The sequence below is a fragment of the Pristis pectinata genome, chromosome 14, assembly GCF_009764475.1.
Source record: "Pristis pectinata isolate sPriPec2 chromosome 14, sPriPec2.1.pri, whole genome shotgun sequence".
In the NCBI taxonomy this organism is placed as follows: domain Eukaryota; kingdom Metazoa; phylum Chordata; class Chondrichthyes; order Rhinopristiformes; family Pristidae; genus Pristis; species Pristis pectinata.
Genome location: NC_067418.1, coordinates 36,726,126 through 36,749,006, shown reverse-complemented (window position 1 = coordinate 36,749,006; position 22,881 = coordinate 36,726,126). Strand labels below are relative to the sequence as shown.

Here is a 22,881-nt window from a genome sequence, read left to right as displayed (position 1 = left end):
GGGTTGAGAGAACCTGGGTGGATCAGAAGATGAGAGAAAAGAGCACAGGGGGTGCAAGTTACCTGAAGTTGGAGAATTGAATGTTCATACTATCAGGTTGTAGACTACCCAGGCAGAATATGAGGTGCTGTTCTTGTTGGTGTTGGGACTCAGCTTGGCAGTGGAGAAGGCCAAGGACAGACAGGTGGGGGAATGGGAAGGAAATAGCACGACGGCCAGAGCAGACAGAGTGCAGCGGATGTTCCGCAAAACAGTCGCCTCGTCTACGCTTGGTCTTGCTGATGTAGAGGAGGCCACATTGAGAGAACCAAATAGAGTAAACTGGGCTTGAGGAGGAACATGTGACTCTTCGCCTGACTTGTGTATCAATAAAGGATTAAATCAACTGGGCCATTAAGAGTCTCTTCACAAATGCCAATTACGGAGAGCTTCGTGGCAGGCTGGACACTAGGTATCTCCTTTTGGCTTGGAGTCAACAGGTTGTCTGTGAGGCACTGTCTGAGAAGAGCTGCTTTGTAGGGTCGTCGAGAGCTTTGACATTAACTCACTTTTTTTTAAAGTAAGGTGCAGCGATGTTTCTCTTGATGCTGATGATTCGGGGCCAGGTTGATGGAAAATGATAGAATGGATCAGCCAGAGTTCAGTGCTTGGATGACGCAGACAACTTTAGGGTTCCTCACTTGGATGATGACATAATTTAACAGGTGCCAGTGGGGCTTGGGTCGGGCTGCTGATGTGAGATCTTGCGCATGACAAAACAGAATGCTAGCTAAGACAAGACCTTACTCCAAGCATTTTGTCAAAAGGAAGACCCCACTTCCCTCCTCCTTCCTTGTCAGAGGGTTGCATCTTTTCTCAAGATGATAAGTCTGACTCCAACTGGGATGCACACCAGGATTTCATCAAGGTAGAGGAGAAGTCTCCCTTGCCTCAATCTGTGGTTTCCAGGATTGGGGCCATGCACTCAAGGCAAGGGTGCTGGTTCTGTATTAGAATGAGCTGAAAGGTCATAACCCAGTCACTAATTCCACAGAAGACGTTGCTGAGACACCAAAATAACTCATTCTTAATGACAAAGCTCACTCCATGAAGACAATATTCCTCTTCCAGTTTACCTCCCCACTTTGTTCTTTCAACTGGCAATCTCCCTCCATCATGTCTGACACTCACAGCAGCAATGTCAAAGTGAAAGCATCGGAGTTCTTGAGCTATAATAGCAGAGCTGTGTTAAGATCTGTTGGGACTGTCCACGAGAGTTCTGACATTCCAGGTCTCGAACTTGATACTGTGAAGTGGAAATACATCTTTCCTTAAGTATAGAGGCCAAAACTCCAGGAGTGGTCTCACCAACACACTATAAATTTGTATCAAAACTCCCCTGGTATTATATTCCATAGTCCTTGCAATGAAAGCAAATATTCCATTACAATCCTTAATTATTTTCTGTACCCATATAGTAACCTTTTGCTTTTCATATGCTCGGAACCCCAGATCCCTTTGTACCTTGGCAGTTTGTAGTCTCATTCCATTTAAATAATGATTTGTTTTTTTTTCCATTCATCCTTCAAAAGTGGTTAATCTCAGTTTCCCACATTACACTCCATCTGCCAACTTTTGTACGTTCTCCTTACCTATCTATAACCTTGTCAGTCCCTTTGTTTCCTCTTCACAACTTGCTAACCCAACTTCGTATCATCAACAATTTTAGCTGCAGTATACTATATCAACATTTTGATCATCTTTTGCTGAAATCCAAAACAATCCCAATCCTCGTCAGAATTCCCACAATTCCAACAATCCCAAACCAGTTGTGCCAGTATTCACCAAGGAAAAGGAACATGGAGGATAGTTAGAGCGGTGTTGAGGTGAAAGTCCCCAGAGGATAATGGGATGTACCCCAGATTATTGAGAGACAAGAGACGAGATCGTTGGGACCTTGACCCACACCTTTGTGTCCTCTCTAGCCACAGGCAAGGTCTCAGAGGACTGGCAAGTAGCTAATTTTGTTCCTTTGACCAAGGGAAATAGATACTCCTGGAAATTATATACTGGTGAGTCTCACATCAGTGGTAGGGAAGCTATTGGAGACGATTCTTAGGGATAGGACTTATGAGCATTTGGAAATGTTTGGCTTATTAGGGACAGTCAGCATGGCTTCGTGCAAGGCAGGTCACATCTGACTAACTTTTGAGTTTTTCAAAGAAGTGACCAAGGTGATTGGTGAAGGTAGAGCAGTGGATGTCATCTACATAGCTTTTAGTAAGGCATTCGAAAAGGTCCCTCATGGTAGGGTCATCCAGAAGATTAAGATCCACAGTGACTTGGCCATTTGGATTCAGAATTGGCTTGTCCATAGAAGACAGGGGATGATGGTCAATGGGTTTTTTTCTGGCTGGAGGTCTGTGACTAGTGGTATTCCGCAGATCCATGCTGTGACCTCTGCTGTTTGTGATATATATAAATGACTTGGATAAAAATGTGGATGGGTGGGTTAGTAAATTTGCAGATTACACAAATATTGGTGGCGTTGTGGATAGTGTAGAAGGTTGCGGCTGGATATAGATCAGTTACAGATATGGGCGGAGAAATGGCAGATGCTTAATCTGGCCAAGTGTGTGGTGTTGTACTTTGAGAGATAAAATGTAAAATAAACAGTTAGTACCAGGACCTTTAACAGTGCTGAGGGATCTTGGGGTCCAAGTCTATAGCTTCCTGAAAGTGGCTGCACAAATCCATAGGGTGGTAAAGAAGGCGTATGGCATGCTTGTCTTCATGAATCAAGGCATTGAGTTCAAGAGTCAGGAAGTTATGTTCTAGCTTTATAAAAAAAACTCTGGTTTGGCCACATGTGGAGTATTGCATTCAATTCTAGTCCCCATACTATAGGAGGAATGTGGAAGCTATGGAGTTGGTGCAGAAGAGGTTTACCAGGATGCTACCTGGATTAGAGGGCATGTGCAAGAAGGAGAGGCTGGATAAACTAGTGTTGTTTTCTCTGGAGCAGTGGAGGCTGAGGGGAGACCTGATAGAAGTTTATGAAATTACGAGAGGCATAGATGGAGTAGACTGTGGTATCTTTACCCACAGTCCAACACTGGAGGGCGTACATTTAAGGTGAGGGGGGAAAAGTTCAAAAGGAAATGTGCAGGCAAGTTTTTTGTTTTAATACAGAGTGGTGGGTACCTGGAATGCGCTGCCAGGGTTGGTGGTGGTGGAGGATGCGATAGGCACATGAACATGCAGAGAATGGAGGGATATGGACCACGTACAGGCAGAAGGGGTTAGGTTTCATTAGTTTAGTTAGATCAGCACCAACATCATGGGCCGAAAGGCCTGTTCCTATGTTGTACTCTTCTATGTCTTCCTGCTTTTCCTGGCAATTTTTTTCTTAAATTCAATATTTTCTATCACATTACACTCACTTTTTCTTAAAGGCCCCTCAACAACAAAATTCACCTTTCATAGTTCCAAATCTAAAGCAATCTGTTCCCATGTCAGTTCCTCAACATAATGACCTAGAAATCCATCTCAAATACATTCAAATTAATCTTCTATACAGCTGGTACCAATTTGACTTGCCAGATCCATATCTTGATTAAAGTACTCCATGATTACTGTATTACCCGTTACATGCACCTCCAGTTTCCTTATTTACATTGTGCTTTACATCACAGCTATTATTTGGAAGCATGTAAGGGACACCCACTGATGTTTTGTAAGACACTTCTTAACTCCACCCAAGCCGACTGTAATTCTATACCAAACTGCTTAGCCAAAAATTCTTTTTTATTGCCATCCCTAATTAACTGTACGACCCACCCAATCTCCTTTTCCTTTTTATCTGTCCTTCCTGGATGTCAAATACACTGGAATATTTAGTTGCCAACTTTAGTCACCCTGCAGCAATATTTCTGTAATTACTATTAGATCATATCCGTCTACATTTGTAGCATTACTTCATCCATCTTTTGCAGATGCAGCATCTATTCAGACAGTGCCTTGAAAGTGGGATATTGTTCCCAGTCCTGTTGCAATATAACTTGTCTGACTTGTACGAGTCCCACGTGGCCCAGAAACAGTCTCAGAAATCTAAAGCCCACCCTGCTCTACTTTCTTTCCAGTCAGACACTAATTTGTTCTATCCTTTTAGTTTTGTAGTAGTTGTCCTGTTTCCTAGCTCCCTAAAGTCTGCCTGCAGAATCCTCTTCCTACATTGATACGAATATGGAGCACAGCTTCTAGTTCTTCACCCTCTCCCTTCACGATCCCCCATAGCGGTTCAGCGACATTCTTGACCCTGAAACCAGGGAAGTAACATACCAACCTTAAGTTAGATCACCAGCTCCAGAAATGACTGTACCCATATTGAACGAATCAACTATCATACTGGGACCTCTGCAGCTGAGCCACTTATGGTACTAAGTATCTGGCAATGGCTACATTCTGTTGAGGAACCATTCCCTCAGCAGTATCCAAAGGGAAAATTTGTTAGTGAGTGTCAGGGAAATCCTCCTCATTTGCTAGGCCGTCACCCATTCCCTCTGTCTGAATGCTTTTACAATGTGTTGCAGCAACATGCCTTAATAAAACAAAATGGGAGTAAGCCACCTGGTCTTTCAAGCTTGCCCCACCATTCAAGATGATCATAGCTGATATGCCCCAAGCAACACCTCTTTTGTTCCAATTCCATAGTTAAATTCTTCAGTCTTTCCAAAAATTCGCTGCTACTCTTGCAATTCCTCCAGTGGCCTAGCCTCCGCAACCTTCCACATAATCCACAACCTCATAGATGTGCCACAGTGAATCCAGCTCCAAGGTAACCCCAAAAATCCAGAGTTCAAGGTATCAAATCCTGACACTACCTGCACATGCAGCTGTCTGATGGTGTACAACACTTCCCACAAAGCACAGAATGTACACTGCATGCAGATGAACTGCCCTGCCATAATTCATCTCTACAGGTAACTAATAATTCACTCTACAAGGACATTCTTTCATATCTCTCACCCCAAGTCAAAGGCCAGGGCACATGGGCCATACAATGGATGAAAGATTACCAACAAGAGTGGAATGACTTTTACAGAACTACTTACCTGTCTTTCTGACAAACAAACAAATTGAAGGAGTTCTCTGCACCCAAGAAATTATCATCATCCAATATCTCCACAGCACTCATCCAATTAGGGTTGAAGTCTCGGGCAATCTTATGTTACAAAAAAAAGGAATCAAATTAATTTTCAAGTTTCCATTTCGTTAATATACCAGGTACAGAAATTGTCAGTACCATCAATTAGACATTAAACTGTGGCACTGTTTATTTGCTGTAATCACCTCCATGGAGTAGAATGCTATGAGGGAGTTATGACGTTAGACAATTTAATTTTTAAAAAATTTAAATGAGCGAATTTAAATACAGAAGTTTCCAATATTACAGAAGGCCTGACTTATGGAGATCTGTCTTTCCGCAAATTCTCCCATAAATCTTTGAAGAATCTTTCAAGACAGAAATACTAGTTACAGAAATGCAAACATTTCAGGAGTAATGGAATAGGGATAGCACCAAGTTAATTCAAAAGACAATTGGTCTTCAAAAAAGAACTGTTTACAGGTAACCTCCCTGCAGTAATCAAACAGACACCATTGTCTGTTAAGAATACAGGGCTGCCAGTTCACAGCCAGAGGTCACTTAAGAGATTTGCTTTGGAAACTAACAAACCAATCTCTACTTTTGACACTTGTGAAGAACTTCATCCAACAACATAACATCCATTGACACTTTAAGGCCATCAAAACCAGCCATTGCTGAGGCATTTCTGATTCTGTACCATTGAAATTGTTCATTTCTACTTTAAGGATAAATCTGTTTACAGTCTTCAGAAACAGAACTCTTATGTAACCCGGAGAATGCTTGTATGTTTAATTATATATAAGTGTTTTCTAGAACTTGTTCTAATGAGGTGTGGCTTCACTGGCTGTAGAGGCGTTTCTGTGGGACTGACAATGAATAAGACCCTGTGTTATTCAGGTCCTCACAGAAAAGGTTGGAGTTCACTTCAATGCAGAAGTTTGCACAAGGGATTGAGCTAAAGAAAGCAGGTTTGGTGGTTGCACAACTGCCGTGTAGCTTTGCAAAAAATTTAGTCCAGTATGTTTGCCCCCCACCCCTCCCACCCATTCCCCACAACCTCCCCTCCCCACCACCACCATTCTGCTTCTTTCCTTTCCTCTCTTTTTCCGCCTTTTTTTTCTCCTTTCTCTCCTTACCTTTGACCAATCCCCCAGTGGATTTGCTCTCCCCTCCTCCCCAGCACCTGCCTATCACTGTCTCTTACCTGCATCTACCCATCATCACCTTGTGCCCACCCTGCCTCCCCTCTTTTGTCCACCTATCACTGCTTTGCTTTTCCCTCCTATATATTGGGTTTCCCCTTTTACTATCTTCAGTCCTGAAGAAGGGTCCTGACCCGAAATGTTGACTGCCTGCTTTTCTCCACAGATGCTGCCTGGCCTGCTGAGTTCCTCCAGCATCATCATGTTTTTCATCTAGATTCCAGCATCTGCAGTCCTTTGTTTCTCTCCTTTCTACTCTACAACATCATTTCCCTTCCAAATCCGAGAAAATATAGACCCATTTTGCTCAAATCTTTCCATATAGAGCAGCTCTCTCATTTCAGGATCACATCTGATGATCCTCTGCACCACTGGTAGGGCAAGTATGTTCTCCCTCTGCAAAGCAGTCCAAAGCCAGGCAGTTGTGTTATTTTTATGGATGAACATTCATCTGACAACAATTTCAAAGCCTACATGTTAGAAGACAAAATGGTTAGGTCTTTCAGAGCAGCATAAGAATTCAAAAAATAATGAAAAATGTGATACAAACTCAATTTGCATTGTACCTCTTCAAAATTGCCTTCCATTGGTTTATAAGCAAGCAGCAGCACTGAGCGCATCAAATCTCCCACAAGGATAAAGTCTCCCTTTGTTTTCAAGTAAAGGGCCATGATATTATTGTAGTGGTTACACTCTGTGCGTAGCTCTTTTTCAGCAGTCCACTCATATAATCGCACCTATAATGAAAATATTTTGCTACATGAAATGTGAAGAAATAATAATTAGTGTGCTTTACAAAATGCCATAATTCAAAAATGAGATTTTAATTACTAATTTTGACTCATTTTAAGTCTAAAATATTACAGATTAAAATGAATTCTCATTCTCACATTGAGAAATGTAATTGAAGACAAAACTGCAATTTCAGAGTTTGTTGGAACCAGATTTGGTGACTAAACTCAGTCTGAAAACAAGTGGAACTGAACCTTTTAAATCTTCTTCTTCCATAGCATGGGAGGAAGCAGAAAAAGATAAAATACTCATGTGCCAACCCAAGGTTAAGATGCATATCCTCTAAAGGCAACTGAATATTCAATAAGGGGTTATGTGCAGCAGGAGGATCTGTCAATTTTTTAAAAAATGAACAGCAGAGAGCAAACACTCTTATTTTAATTTTCACTTAAAAAAAATAGCCTGCATCACAGAAAAAATTACATCACCTGTTAGACTAATATAAAAAGAAAAGCTTTCAGCTTCCTCAGAAAAGGTTATAAAAGTCTTACAAAGATTAACCTACCGTGCTATTGATGCTTGCCAACAACTTGCCATTGAACTCCACCATGGAATATACAGCACCTTTTACTTCTTTTTCTGCTACTGTCTGAAGTTTACCTGTTGAATGAAACATTTAAAAGAATGCCATTTCTCATGTTTTCAAGATTGAATCATTAACAAGTGTGAAGAGCGTAAATAAACCAATACATCAGTGTACGAGCAATCTAACTGAATCATGAGTATGGTACCTAATCTGCTTAACTGCCCTGGAGGAAAGTGAAGGCAGTATTAGCTGTAAGAAATCTATTATGATTACTGAACAGGGAAATCAAAGGAGCAATTCTGGACTGGAATTGGATCCATTCCTAAATGTGCAGAATTAGAAGCATGGATCAGCACTGCTCATTAATAAGCAGAAGACTTTATATGTTAACACTGCTCAGGAAAAATACACTGGAGACTCTCAGGTCCATAATTCACTACGACAACACAGATCAAATTTGAATGGTTCAGTAAACTCAATAATGAGAAGTGGTAAACTATGGATTAGTGCTGGTCAATGTTGGTGCAAGAGCAGCTGCAGGTCTGCAATATAGGGCCAGTGCCTTAGAGTAGAGATCACAGTTTGCACAGGGTGGGGGAAGGGTGAACTCTGATATTGGGTTTGCAGACTAGATGAAAAGCAAAAGGATAAGTAGATTATTCAAAAATTAGTCAACATTAAATACAAGCTGAACATTGACCTACCATCAGAGTACTGGAACACAATAATTCGTCCTTGTTTTGGTTCTGCTTCTTCAGGATAAACCATTGCCGTGCCCACGACAAAGTAAGTATTGGGATCTTTGCTCAACTTGCAGGACACAATACTTAGTGCATACTCATTTTGAAGAAACTGGTGAGCATGAAGAACTGAAAACAGCAGAAAAAGCCATTGTTAAAATCATAGGGTATCCAAAATCCAATCTAATTAAGTACAAGCCGATAAAAAATATAAAAAAGACACAAAAGCTTTTAGCTTCAATAAAAGGTACAAATCAATTGCTATAATTGACATGATTGCTATTCCAGACAGAAAATAAAAAAGTGAATGGTCTTGCTCCTTTGCACTATTCCAATGATTTTGTGGAAAGTATAAATGCACTTGTGTCAATCACCATGGTCATCTGGTTCATTAATACTTCCCACAATGGTGAAGAGGTTTGAAATTGACCAACATTCTTGGAATCAATGGCTCTGAAACTTGTCAGAGGGCAAAAAAAAAAGCACCAACACTTCTCACTTTCTTTTGGCCGCAAACCCAAAATAGATCTATGACGGTGCATTGCCTCAACCATGGACTATCTATAGTCTGATAGGTGATAAAATGCAAGATATCATATAAAATTCAGACATTATCTTGAATTAATTTCAGCAGAAATTTGAATAAAAGAAAGAAACATGCTTGAGCCTTTTTTTTGGCCTCCAGACAACCAAAATTTTGAAGATTACCAAAAAGAACTCCGTGCAAAACCATGGAGATCATAGACAGACAAGTCATACATCTAAATATCTAATAATGCAAGTATGTAAAGGAAATAATTTATACACCAAAATTAATTGCATTTATCAACTTGGTTTACTTACACCAAAATCGTTAATTTTCTTTTGGGAAAAGTAGAACTTTCTCAGTTTAAGCCCTGTAATATTCATTTTGGTAAATTACAATGACAACATTTGGGATAACATGAAAGGAGCTATAAGTCAAGTTTTTTTTTGGTTGCTAAACAATGGAGTGAAAGATATAAGAATATTCTGTCTCTTATATTTTACCTCCTACTTATTCTCAGTGTCCATATGATCAATAGAATCAAATTGTGAATACCTCTAATTTATCCTGACAGCTGCTTTTTTTTCGATAAGAATGCAACACAACACACAGTTAAAAATAACAATTAGTTCTTTTTTTAAATCATAATATAGCAAATAAATAATTCATAACGAAGCCTTAAATTATTTGGCTACTGCTTGTAAACAGCTTTGGAAAAACAAAAGACCTGTGAAGTACTTGTAGGTGCTTGAAATGGAAACGTGCAGAGGATTGCTGAGACTAGAGAAACATCAAGCAAAGAGTAGATTCTGAGGGAGAGGTAATCTTTTACCTTCAAATGTATGCTGATCTATGATTAGTAAATTGTGCACCTCCACTTCATCCCCAAATGAGCTCTCATGCTGAGAGGTACTACTTGGGAAAAGTTTACTGGAGCTGATACTGGTGGAAAGAGCCTTAAAAGGGAACATAAAGAATACTTAAGTAAACCATGGCTGTGAAGTAGCAATATAGGACATTTTCAGGTTAGGACATTTTCTATTTTTAACATATCAATGCATTTTTAATTAATATTTTTTAATAATGATATTTGTTAAAGCCCTGGGTCCAGTATTACCCACCCACTTCCTGGACATTCAATCGATTTTTCTGGCCCCGATTTACCCTATCCAGGCAATCTTTCTCTTCCTTTCAAACCCATGCCACTCCTTCTACAAAAAGGTTGTCCTGAACATAGCAGCAGCATGAAATAATTTCTCCTATAATCCCTGTCAGCCTGGCTGAATCTACACATAGCCCTAAGATCACTCTGGTCACATGCACCGAAATCCTTTTAACCGTGATCATGATGCTCGACTTCTCCACAAGTACTCCAGAGCACTAACAGTGTAATCCACTGCCCACTTCCATACTTCCACACTTCCACCATGGCCCGATGCAGAGAAATCCTTGCAAAATTCCTCTCCTACTAGTTTCAACATTGGTATCACACTTGTGTTCCTTTAGTTATCCCCAATTCTATCTCGGATTCTTCTTAAGTGCATGTTAAACTTTACTAACTGGCCCACAGACCAAAGGTAAACTCCACTTCTTTGTTTCACCACCTGTACTTGCAAGACTGTCTCACTGACATAGTTATTGGTGGGCTATCATTTCCAAATGTGGAGCAGTGAGAAAGCCAAAGTTCTTTTTCATGATATTACATCCAACATCCTTCCAGACTATTCACTCTGGCTAAACCAGAGGCATACAACCTCAGTATTTGCAATAATCTAGAGTCCACCTTCAAACTTATACTCTATACAGTTGCCACAATCATTTACTTCATCCCTGTCACACTATGTTGCCTCAATCCCATCTTTTCTCCATTACCACAGAACCTGAACTAAACTGGTTAAACTCGGGCTGTCAGTTAATTATTAATGCGTACCCCCAGACTACAATTCTCCGATGTCCTGCCAACTTCCACAAATCGCAAATTATCCAAAACTCAGCTGCCTACATCCTTTCCTGAACAAAGCCCCCCTCATTCATTGTCCTAAGCCCCATAATTTAACTCTGAGCATCACCTCTTTTTCAAATAGATTAAACTCAAATCTATTAAAGCCTGAAAAAAAAAATCCCAACATGATTCTATTTCTACAACTATCCCCTTTATGTTCCCTTGCATCTTCTGATCCAATGATTGTACTTAAGAAGAAACAGAAGCAAGGCCATCCAGCACTTTAATCCTGTTCTACCATTGATCATTGCTGATCCTATGCCAAGAGGATCCTTTGCCTGATACCATATACCCCAATCCTCTTTTTATCCAATAATCTATTAATTTCATACATGAATATATCCAGCAACTAAGCAATAAAATTACAAAGATTTACAAACCCCCTTTGTAAAGAAACTTATTCTCAGTGTGAATTGCAAAGACAATAGTGATAAATATCAGCAGGTTATAAATAGACTGATACATGGCAGTAACGAGATTTAAAGTGGGGAAATCTGAGGTGATGAACTTTGTTAAAAAGAAGAGGAAATACAGAAAAAAGCATAGAAAAGGGGTGGAAGAGCAGAAAAACTTGGGTTATGTGTGCACACAATACATTGAAAGAGGCGGGCAGGTTGAGAAAATGGTTACTAAGGCAAACACAATTCTGGGCCAATCCTACTGAACCTTTATAAAACATTATCCTGGCCTGAAATGGAGTATTCTGTTCAATTCTAGTCACTACTTTTATAGGAGGTATGTGAAGGCATTGGAGGGAATCCTGGTATGAAAGACTGCAGTTACAAACATAGGTTACAGAAGCTGGGTCTGTTTTCTTTGGAAAAGGGAAAACTAAGGGGAGACCCAATTGCAGCATATAAAATGATAAGAGGTTTAGACAAAGTGGAAAGTGGGAGGCTATTCTTCATGGTTGAGGGGTTGAGTAGAAGAGGTCAAAAGTTTAAAAAAAAGGCAAAGGAATTAAGAGTGACATAAGGAATTTTTGTTTTAAACATAACAGCATATGGCTGGAATCCACTGCCCACTGGTGTTGTGGAGGCCGGTACCATTGCAGCCTTCAAGTGGGAATTGGATAAATATATGGCAAGGAAATGTTTGCAAGATTATGGAGAGGAGGCCAAGGGTGGAATGAGTGAGTTGCTCTGGTAGAGAGCCAGTGCAGACACGATGAACAGAATGGTCTCTGTGTGTGCTGTAACCATTCTACAATTCCATGATTCATTTCCACCCCCATAAGTGGTTGACAGTCTATCCTGAAACCACATCCAGTATTCTGGACTCTCTGCTCTCAGTAGCTGCAGTGTCAATCCTTCTCCAAATCGTTTATTGCTCAATAAGATCACATCTCCTTTTTTTTAAGCTCCAATGAGAATAAAGTGGGTATTGCCAAGCTTACTTGAATGTGCTTTACAGGACAATTCCCTCATTCCACAAATCAATCTTTTAAATCTACTCTTTACTGACAAGGTCCGCTTATCCTTTCTCAGGGATGAAACTATACTGACTAACTTCCTGTGTATACTCCCCACCATAATCATGGAGTACTTTCAGCTATCTTGGCTCCATTTTTTGGAAACTCCTCTCCATATGCACGAGTCCTCTATCTCCTTTAGAAATATACAAAGTTAAAGACTGTGACCTAGCTCTTATTCACATCACCAAGCCCTCTCACAAACACTAGGTGCATGCTCCTTTTTCCTCTGTGTTACACCTTGAGAGGTTTTCCCTGATTAAAAAAATCAAACAGCATTTTTATTTTGAAAAAGGACTCTGGCATCCAAAAACTAAAAATAACATAATTTTTTTTTACCTGAGTGCTGGCACTCGGTCTCAGGACAGAGGTGCCTCCACTGGGATCTAATACTTCCACTCTACTGCTTACCAGACCAAAGCACTGTGATGCTTCTTGGTAACAGATTCTCCTGCACAAGAAGTAGTAGTAAGATAAAGCACAAAAACAAACTTAAAAGGAACCCAGGTCCAAATTTCACTTCAACTGTCAAAATGACCTTGATGTATTTAATTAGAGAGAAAAAAAACGAGCTGCCAAAGAGCTCAGTGGGTCAGGCAGCATCTCTGGAAGGAAGAGACAGTTGACGTTTCGGGTTGAGACCCTTCATCTGTACTTAATTAGATACTACATCAACAACATTCCATCAATAATGCTGTAGCAAGTTCACTGAACAAAATATTGAGCAATGTTATGCCATTTTCATTAATTTTTTTCTGTTGATCCTACATTAATTAGCTTCTGTTACTTCCCCATGATGCTCACTGCACCCAATGTATTAGTCAAAGGAATAACAGATAGAATAATGGATAGACACTAAAATTTAAATATAAATCACCACAGGTGCCATCGAACTCCCCAATTCAGTCGTAAAAACTGAACATGTTCATCATATGCATTAATAATATTTCACTGAAAGATACAGGTTTAACCAATTTAGTTCAGGATCCTTAGAGGCCTTAGTTAAAAACATTTCAGCTGTTGACTTCAACACCCAGTGGAGCCTCATGGTGCACATTGAACTCTCAGCACTGGGCTCACTCCTCCATTTTCAGCCATAAAAAACAAATTTTTTCTTTTTAGATAATATAGGCATAATTGACTTTTTATATAAAAAACATTGATTTCCCTTTGTGTTAACTGTGATCGACAGTCTTAGTTACAATCAAATTCTTTTTATTCATGGAAACCCTCTTTTAAAGTCTCAGTAATTTTAAAGCTTTATGACATAAAAGTAAATCACTTCAAAGTTTACAAAGAGCATCAACCTCAATAGCACTATGGCACCTGTGATTTCTGTACCCTCTTTCTCATTTCATCATGCTGGCAATTGGCATTTGTCTGGTATAATTCAATAGGAAGCAATTGCCTATCAATCTGCACTTAATAATTCTTCCAAACGTTAGCACACTCCCTGTGAACACGTTAACAAGCTATTTTACCATATTTGGCATGACAGTTCAGCCACTGGATAACGAATAGCAAATAACAAGTTTTTTCATCTCTTGAGCCCAAGGCTCTGAGATCAAATATAGCAAACCAAGTTAACTGCTGAACTAGAAGTGCTACTTAATTTTAGTTAACTTACCAAGTAATAAGAATCTGAAGAGAAGACATACGGGGTAAGCAATGAACACTATGATTACATATTAGGCATGAGGAAAAAATAATCTTTACTCTATCTGTTTGCATGGAAATGCCATATGGAAACTTGGGTATCAATGTACCTGATGAACTAAGAGCAGCCCCAATAAATAGCAATCACAGATTTTTATATTTTTCTTGTTAAATATTTTGTTATACTTCACTTGCATTTTATCCTTCAATGGGAATTATTGACTTCTACAAAGATGTGCTTATTTGCTTCTGCATAAATGACATGATCTCTATAAACGTTCGCCCACTGCTTATAGTCGCTGCTTCAAACACATTCCCAAGAATGGCACAGATCACTTTGATGCCCAATTTAACATCAAATGGTCTCAACATAGAATTTCTGAAGTTTAGATGTAGAACCTTTATTGACCCTTTCCTAACTGTATTCTCAGAGGTGGGAGTTTTCAGTTGTGTTGTCATCATCTAAGGTAAGAAAACACCTCCATCATTTACATGACCTTTGCAAAGTCTCAATAACCCACTACAGTTAAAAAATTAATTATTCTGTATTAAAGTCAATTCTCAAGCTAGTATAAAAAGCTAACTAGCTTTCAAGCTAGTTGGCTTTTATATACCCATCTCCATATAATAAAAAATGCTTAATGCATTCAAACAATACTGTGCACACAGTCAACATCTTGAAACAATTTTTGCGTTTGATGTGATGTGCACTTAGTAAGGAACACTTACTTTGGAGACTCATTAAGTGGCACCGTCCGGATGTGTAGTTTCTGAATCTCGTCAATGGTTCCTATAGTTAAAGTGCTGTTGTTGGCCAAAGCCAAACTGAGAGACAGGAATAAGAGAAAATTAGATAGAGCACAGCAATTAACCCAACACCCAGGAGGCAAACAGAGATTTTATCACCCAAAAACAGCTTGAACAAAGATTTTCCAAATCATTACCCTGATTTTTTGTAGTGCAAAACATGTTTTCAGAATATAAAATATATAGATATACTCCTCAAGGAGAGGTGGAAGCAGATTCAGTTGTAACATTCAGATGAAAACTGAATGATGGTTTAGGAAAATAATGATGACAAAGCATTCAGGAAGAAATTGAGGGTAATGGAGAACTGGCAAAGAAGAGGAGGCCAACACAGATCAGCCATGATCATATAGAATGGTGGGGTAGGCTTGAGGCGAGCGGCCTACTCCTGTTCCTGTTTTTTTGTTCTTGTGGAAGAAGGATTAATTGAACAAATTAATTAGATGAATTCAAAAGTGCACAGTGGTCAAAGGCCTGCTTTTGCAATGCACAATTCAATGATATTAGAGCAAAGTGAAGTGCGAGCAAGGTTAAGGCAGAACATGAAATACATTGGGCATACAATAAAGACAAGTGGGAAGAGCTAATACATATAAAAGGATAAGTGTAGTTCCTTGAGAAAGGAAGGTGCCAAATTAATACCCTGTGGCACAAATATAGCAACAAAAGCAGAAGGACAGGTATCAAGATGATTCTTAAAAATGCAACAATGGTCAGGATCTTAAAGTGATAGTTGCATGCTGTAAGGCTTCAGTAGTAAAGCAGCAATGAAATGGAAAAGTCAAAGGCTAGGGTTGTGGAACATGGCAACCAGCTAGTGAAAGAATTTTTTTTTTATTTTTTTATATATATATATATCTATATATCTATATCTATATATATATATCTATATATATATATATCTATATATATATATATCTATTTATATATATCTATTTATATATATATATATATATATATATATACACACACACACACACACACACACACACACACACATACATATCACACACACATACACAGTGCCTTTCCTAACCTGATGACATTCTAAAGCATTTTACAGCCAAAGAATTGCTTTTAATCTATGCAACTAGAATAACACTCAGGAAGCTTGATACAATTCAGGATAAAACACCATCATAGATGTTCATTCCCTCTACTACTGGTGCAGCACGACAACAGTGTGCAATCTACAAGATGCATTCTCTCACTCAGGCTCCTTAAATAATACTGCCCAAACATGCAGAAAAGGATAGTGGATACGTGCAAATGCCATCACACTCAAGTCTCACTCCATCCTAACAGGAAATATATCATTTCTTAATCTAAATGCAGAAAATATCTTCCTTATAGTGTGCAAGATCACCTTAATTACATGCATTGCAGTGATTCAAGGTAGCAGTAATCTTCCACCTTCCACAGGGAATTAAGAGATGGACAGTAATGTGTTGGCAAACCTGCAATACTTGCATCCTGCAAATCAGTTTTAAAAAACTTAATCCAATAAAGTTTTAAAATATTTCTCAAAATAATTCATTCATCACTAACCTATCAGGGTATCCCTCGGAATTAAGAGGGCACATGTAGTTTACTTCCTTGAGGTTAACATTTGAGAAGACCAGCTTGTGATTGCTGCTATAAATGACAGTAGGACGATCTGAGCAGGCAAAGACATTTGTGGTGGACAAAGATCTGAACGTTCGCAGCACTGTCGGTTGGGTCCCCAGTGTGACTTTCTTACGATCACTCAGCAAACCTAAAAAAAAGACAAGTAAAAATATTAGCTTTTTAGCATCAGTAACATAAGTGTTCTTTTTACTTCTCTCCTGTTCTAATTTTTTCTTCTTTCCTGAGTGTGCACTTTCAAATGTACTTGCCACTTTACTTAAATGACTTATTCATATGTAACACAAGGGAGCGAATGCTATCAAACTGTTCAACCACAGTGAGGTCACAGCTGAGCCTGACCACGTCTCCAGTGAATGAATTTTCAGCAGGTCAAACAAAAGTGAGTAGAAGTTACAAACCTAGACAATTTTTCTATTCACAAAATGCAGACAGAAACAAAATTTAGCAACTTTAATGTTATTCCAGCTCCATTAGGTAATTCAACAAAAATCAGAAATTTAAGTGGAATCTTCTGATCCAGATTGGTCTACTGAGTGCTTTACACTTCTTAAATTCATTTGTTTTTAATACATCTGATGGTTATTCTCAAAGGAGATGGAATTAATGGAACCTCAGAATAAAACATACGAGTCACTAACTTAGTACTGCCTCAACAACATATCTTGGAAACCAACATCAAGACTATCCTTTAGTGCATCAGCAATATATTTACATTTTTTATGTCTCCTATTCATTAACACAAGAAACAATGTGGACTTTAAGCATTTTGCTGATTGAGATCCAACGAGAAAACTGATAACCATTTTAATCCCTGTCATCGACAATCAAATACACGGATTTTAAGGAGGAATTGGAATGGTGAGTGGGGGAATAAAAACATTACCAGTTGCTCCTCAGTATTTCTGAGGAATTAGTGCACGTGGATCTGTGCAGAAAATGACTTCTGGGTCTGAAAGGAAATGTCTCATACAGTGGGGAGGCAAGGTATGGTGGTGGCAGGAAAAGAGAAGTGGGGAGCCGGGGAAGAGGGAGTTTTCTGGGAGGCTGGAGAATGTGCAACCATTTGTGCCAGAGCCATGCGGTTTCTAGAGTGGCAAGGAACAAAAATAGACAGGTACAATTATTCTGATTATGGCCGTGGATTTGAAAGTGGTAGAGTAACATGACAAAAACAGCATTCATACAAAAGATGTTCATCATGAGTGCTCCACAAAGTGGATTGTAGAGAACAATTGTGATTGTGGACCTTGTATGGCTTGTATAGTACTTGGAAGTGAACAAGGCCCAAGGGTGGAAGAAGGACCAAGAATCAAGTGACTGAGCTATTCACAGATCCACCAGCATCACTGGATACCAATCAAAAAGAAAGGAAGGAGTTATGTCAGATAGACTAGGTATACACTTGTGGCTCCATTTTTAAGTACAAAATTAATCACAAGAACTGATATTTGATATGGCTAGGGGGTTGTTTATCAGTTATCACAATATATTTGATACAGTTATTCCATTTAATAAATGCAACTAGAAAATGCAAGATGATTAACATCTCTCAATATCTACTTATGAATAACTATTGGTTGATGTTTTAAAAGCGAACAGTATATCAAATACGACTCCATCTACTATACCATAGGTAATGCAGATAATCTGATTTGTTTACCATATGCAGAACCAGGCATGTAACAGTTAAATGGGTTTCAAAATATAAGATTACAACTGGGTGAAACAAAAGCAAATCTATGTGCATCAACACGTCTACTGTATTGCTCTTCCATTTTTCCTCCCCCAAGATATATTCAGAAAATAGAAAGACTCCAAATTGATAAAATTTTTAGCACTTTGCATCCTTTCTATATCCTGATGTGAAGATAGAAAACATTGAGCTAAAGCTTCAAACATAAACTATAACCTTTCTGCTGCTAGACAACACAAAACAGTTCCTCATGCATGAAACAATTAATATACCTGTTTCTATTTCAAGTCCAAAGTAAAAGAGAGCTCCATCACCCAAAGCACACAGCAGGTAATGGCTGCCTTCAAATGTTGTCATCAAAATGGACCGTGGAATGATCTCTGCAATAAAACAGGAAGAATAGAAAATAGAACAAGAATTTGCATTTCAGGAAAAAAACTTAACAGTAAATTATGATGGTAAAATTGTAACACTGTGCCCTAAAGTTTTCTGTTTATTACTGGCAGTTTCACCTGGAACCGCTGGAATTTCTCAACTTAAATGTCCGTTAAGTTTTGGGGCTCCCACAATTTCCCAGCTGCTTTCCACCACTGGATTCCCCACAAAGTCTAGCAGAGAAGTAAGACTGCTGAGACTTTTCTGGATCATCTCCAAAGAAATATCCTACCCACATCCATGCTCTCAAATCCCATTTGGATCTTAAATATTTCAATCAAGTTCCCTCTCACTTTTCGAAACTCAAATGGATACAATCCCAGCCCATCCAAACTCGTAAGAAAATATGCCCATTCCAGGTAGCAGTCTAGTAAACCTCCTTTGAATTATTTCCAGAGGATAGTCACTAATGCTCTACATTAAGGAAGCTTAACCTCGCTATTTTTATATTCAATCCCCCCCAGCAATGATCAGTAACATTAGCTCTCCTAATTACTTGTTGTACCTGTAAAATAACCTATTGCAAAATATGCTCTAGGACCCCCCAGATGTAATTTAATTCTAATTTTAGAATTGGTCTAAGGTCTTGCCCTCCTTATCTCTGTAACCTCCTCTGGTCCTTCAGCAATTTGATCATTGCATTCCTCCAATTCCAGCCTCTTGCACTTCCCCAAATTCCTTCCCCTCACCAGTGGTGACACTGTGGCCCAATATCAGTAGGTTTTGTCATACTTGGGCATGGTGGGATTTTTTGGATAAGACATTCCATGGGGGGATGAACCAGGGGAATGGAACAGAAGTGGACCTAGGGAAGGGTGGAGGCACCTGCTATGCAAGAAACGAGGGGGAGGATCTGAAAACAGGCTGCTTATGTACACACTTGAGGTTTGGATGAGAACTGAGAACAAGGGGTGCAGGGAGGTGGAGAAGTGGTTGTAAGCCAGTAAGGAAGCTGGATACCAACATGACTTAAATAGAATTAGGGCCATGTCTACCACAATAAACTCTTTATTCCATGCAAAGACCCTTTCCAAAGACTATCTAAAAGAGCAAATATGTTAAAAGAAAAACTTACCTGTCAACTTCCCACATTAACAGGTGTGATACTGAAAATGCCCAATGAAGCCATGACCTCTTTCCCTCCACAGCTCAAAGAAAATGAATCACATGGATCCAAAAGGTAGCAAGCAAGCATTGTGATTTTTTAAATGTATTTTTTGCTGTTAATGTACTTGAATAATGTATGTTAAAAATAAATGTTATTTTTGCTTTGTGATAATTACATGTTAACTGCAAATAATTTTCTGGTCTTTGAATATTAATATTTTCCCTTGATTACTTCATGGTAAGAGGAATCATAATTTTTTTTCAACATAATAAAGAAAGGCAGTTTTTAAGATACAAGTTCTTAAATAAAACTCTTTAAAACAATAATCTCAATGTTGAACTCTATATTGCCTCTCTCTTACCTCCTCCAAGCATCTCCTTATGCAGGATTTCAAATGATGGTAGTTTGAGGATCTGGGCTGAAATATCTGTCCAAAGGCCCACAGAACATAGGGGTGATATACTGCTTCCCTCAGTCAATGGAGTGATATCCAGACAGGCCACTTCATGCTCCATTTCTATAAAACTGATGGAATTTAAAAATGTGGATTGTCAAATTCTATGACTGTTTATTGAAGACTGCTAAGAACTCTTTATATAACAAAATCAAATATTATTTGTTCCCCCCGCCCCCAAACAAAATTTCCCACTAAAAGCACCCCAGATCGGGTATTCATTTTTCTTCTGTCAGAATTTATCCATTTTTTCAAACACCACAAGGCAAACCATACATTTTCTTCATATACTAACACTGATCTTGGAAGGGTAATAGTATTACTTTCTTCACACTTTCTTAAACATTGTTAAGTCCCCAACCACAGGTTTAAAAAGTGTTATTTGTAACTGCTGATCCACACGCGCTCTGCTGAGGAGATTACAAGCTTCTTTCTTATTTAGCACTGCATATTTAGTATTTCTAGCTACTTTGAGTTCTAATGAAAGGTTATCAAACAGAAAAGTTAACCATTTCCCATCACAATTGCCTAGTATTTCTTGATTTTTATTTTACATTTTAATTTCAGAAATTATTGTGGGTACTAGAATTGTTTATGCGATTGTTCATCTGAATTTTTAAAAAAAAATTAGGAGCATTGTGTTTGATGAATAGGGATGGAATTGTGATGCTCTCTTTCCATTTGAGATGAGGATTTAAGTTCATCTTAGAATGATGGAATTAATGTTTAGAGTAAATGATCAAAAAAAATGTTTTCTTTATCACAATTTGATCACTTCTTTCTCTTCAGAGATAAATTAAACCACACTGCAAACCAAAACCAAACAATTCAATGCAGCAGTAACTTAAAAGTACTCCAATAAAATTTGACATGAAGCAACTTAAGATATTAGGACACACAATCTAAAGCATGGTCAAAGTGATAGGTTTAAGGGGAAAAGTAATAGAGGAACACAAGGAAAGAATTTCGGAGCCTTCAGCAGTTGAAGGCCTGGCTATCAAAGAAGGAATGATACAATTATGAGGAAGGTTGAGGCCAGAATTGTTGGAGTACAGAGATCTTGTAGAGTTAAAGAATCAGGCAAGGCTATGCAAAGTTTTTTTTATATATAAGGTAATAAAATAAAAAGGAAGCACTTTAAAAATTGAGGCATTCTTTAACAGAAGTAGATCTACAAGCTTAAGGATACTGGGATTTAAACATTTTTAACAAACATTTTGAATGACGAGTTAAGCCAGAAGATAAATCGACAGGCAGGAATCCAGTCCAATAGTTAACAAAGGCATATTGAGGGTTTCAGAAATATTACAAAAGTTGAACCTTTGCAGCACCTCAGTAACAGCATGTGTGAGATCATCTCAGCATGAAACACGATATTAAGGTTGTGAACAGTTTGGTTCAGTTTCAAACAATTGCCATACAGTGGGTTAGATCACTGAGGAACAGAGTATGTGACAAGGTCAAAGGACAACATCTACCTTGAGTCATACAGCACAGAAACAGGCCTTCCAGCCCAACTTGTCCATGCCAACCATGATGCTCACCAAGCAAATCTTATTTGCCTGCATTTACCCATATCCCTCTAAACCCCTCCTATCCATGTACTTATCCAAATGTCTTTTAAATGTTGCTATTGTACTGCCTCATCTACTTCCTCCGGCAGCACTACCCTCTGCACGAAGTAGTTACCCTTCAGGTCCCTTTTACATCATTCCCTCTCACCTTAAACCTCTGCCCTCTAGTTTTTGATTCCCTTTCCCTGAGAAAAAGATTGCGTGCATTCACCCTATCTATGCCCCTCATGATTTTATACACCTCTATAATCTGGGGAAAATTTCTAGTCATAGGATTGTCAGTCAAGTAATTTAGAGAAAATAGAGGGTCAAGGTGAACTACTGTTGGGTATTGTCAGTGCAGAGGAAGTGCATGCAAAATAGAAAATAGGAGGGAATCAAGGACAGAACCTTGTGAAACACAAGTAACAAAAATAATGATGGAACTGCCTTTACAGGCCGTAATCCACAGAATTTACTAGCAACTGTGGTTTCCAATGGGATATTTTCTCCCATATCCCAAAAACATGCTGGTATATTAATTGGCTACTGTAGTGCAGATAAGTGGCAAAAGAATCAAAGGGGAAGTTGATGGCCATATGGGAAAAAATAGTATCGAGGAAAATAAGGAGGGATTACTCTGCTGGGTGCTGGCATGAGTCTAACAGGCCAAATAGTTGCTTTCCATGCCATAGCAAGTTAATTCTGGATACAAATGGATGTATATAAATGGAAAGTGGGAGTGCAATCCCTTCCAACTAGATGATGGTGAAGAGACACCGTAGAAGGAGTCAACTGTGCCAAAAATTCCAAGTACCTCTGATGAGAAAACTATTAACAATTATCAGCCCATCTGAGGGCCAGCAGTTTAGGGAGCATAGCATCAGGTGAGCCAGATTTGAGTTTCGTGGACAAAATAATTCAGAGGAAATGGCAGTAACAGGTGAAAAACGAAATCAGGGCTCTGCTTACTATTTCAAATGTCAGGAGATCCAACAGCATTATCTGAAGAGAAAGGGTTTCCAAAAGGCCTGTAAAACATTTTTCCATCAATCAAACCCAAATCAGATTTAGTGGTCATTTAGTCTCCTCATTATTCTTGGAATCTGATTATGTAAAAATTAGCTGTTGCACTTTCCTCCCATGACTCCATTCAATA

General features: G+C 38.7%; 1 protein-coding gene across 1 annotated transcript in view; it reads right to left on the bottom strand.

Moving 5' to 3' along the window:
- ddb1 (damage-specific DNA binding protein 1) overlaps nt 1–22,881 on the bottom strand; it is a 57,161-nt gene that overhangs the window by 9,421 nt on the left and 24,859 nt on the right. Inside the window, exons 14-23 of the mRNA XM_052029244.1 lie at nt 20,077–20,240; nt 18,445–18,552; nt 16,399–16,606; nt 14,773–14,868; nt 12,727–12,838; nt 9,747–9,870; nt 8,353–8,517; nt 7,628–7,722; nt 6,897–7,067; nt 5,094–5,203 (exon numbers count right to left, since the gene is read on the bottom strand). Of these exons, the coding sequence (XP_051885204.1) occupies nt 5,094–5,203; nt 6,897–7,067; nt 7,628–7,722; nt 8,353–8,517; nt 9,747–9,870; nt 12,727–12,838; nt 14,773–14,868; nt 16,399–16,606; nt 18,445–18,552; nt 20,077–20,240 (1,353 nt within the window). The remainder of the gene's footprint in view (nt 1–5,093; nt 5,204–6,896; nt 7,068–7,627; nt 7,723–8,352; nt 8,518–9,746; nt 9,871–12,726; nt 12,839–14,772; nt 14,869–16,398; nt 16,607–18,444; nt 18,553–20,076; nt 20,241–22,881) is intronic.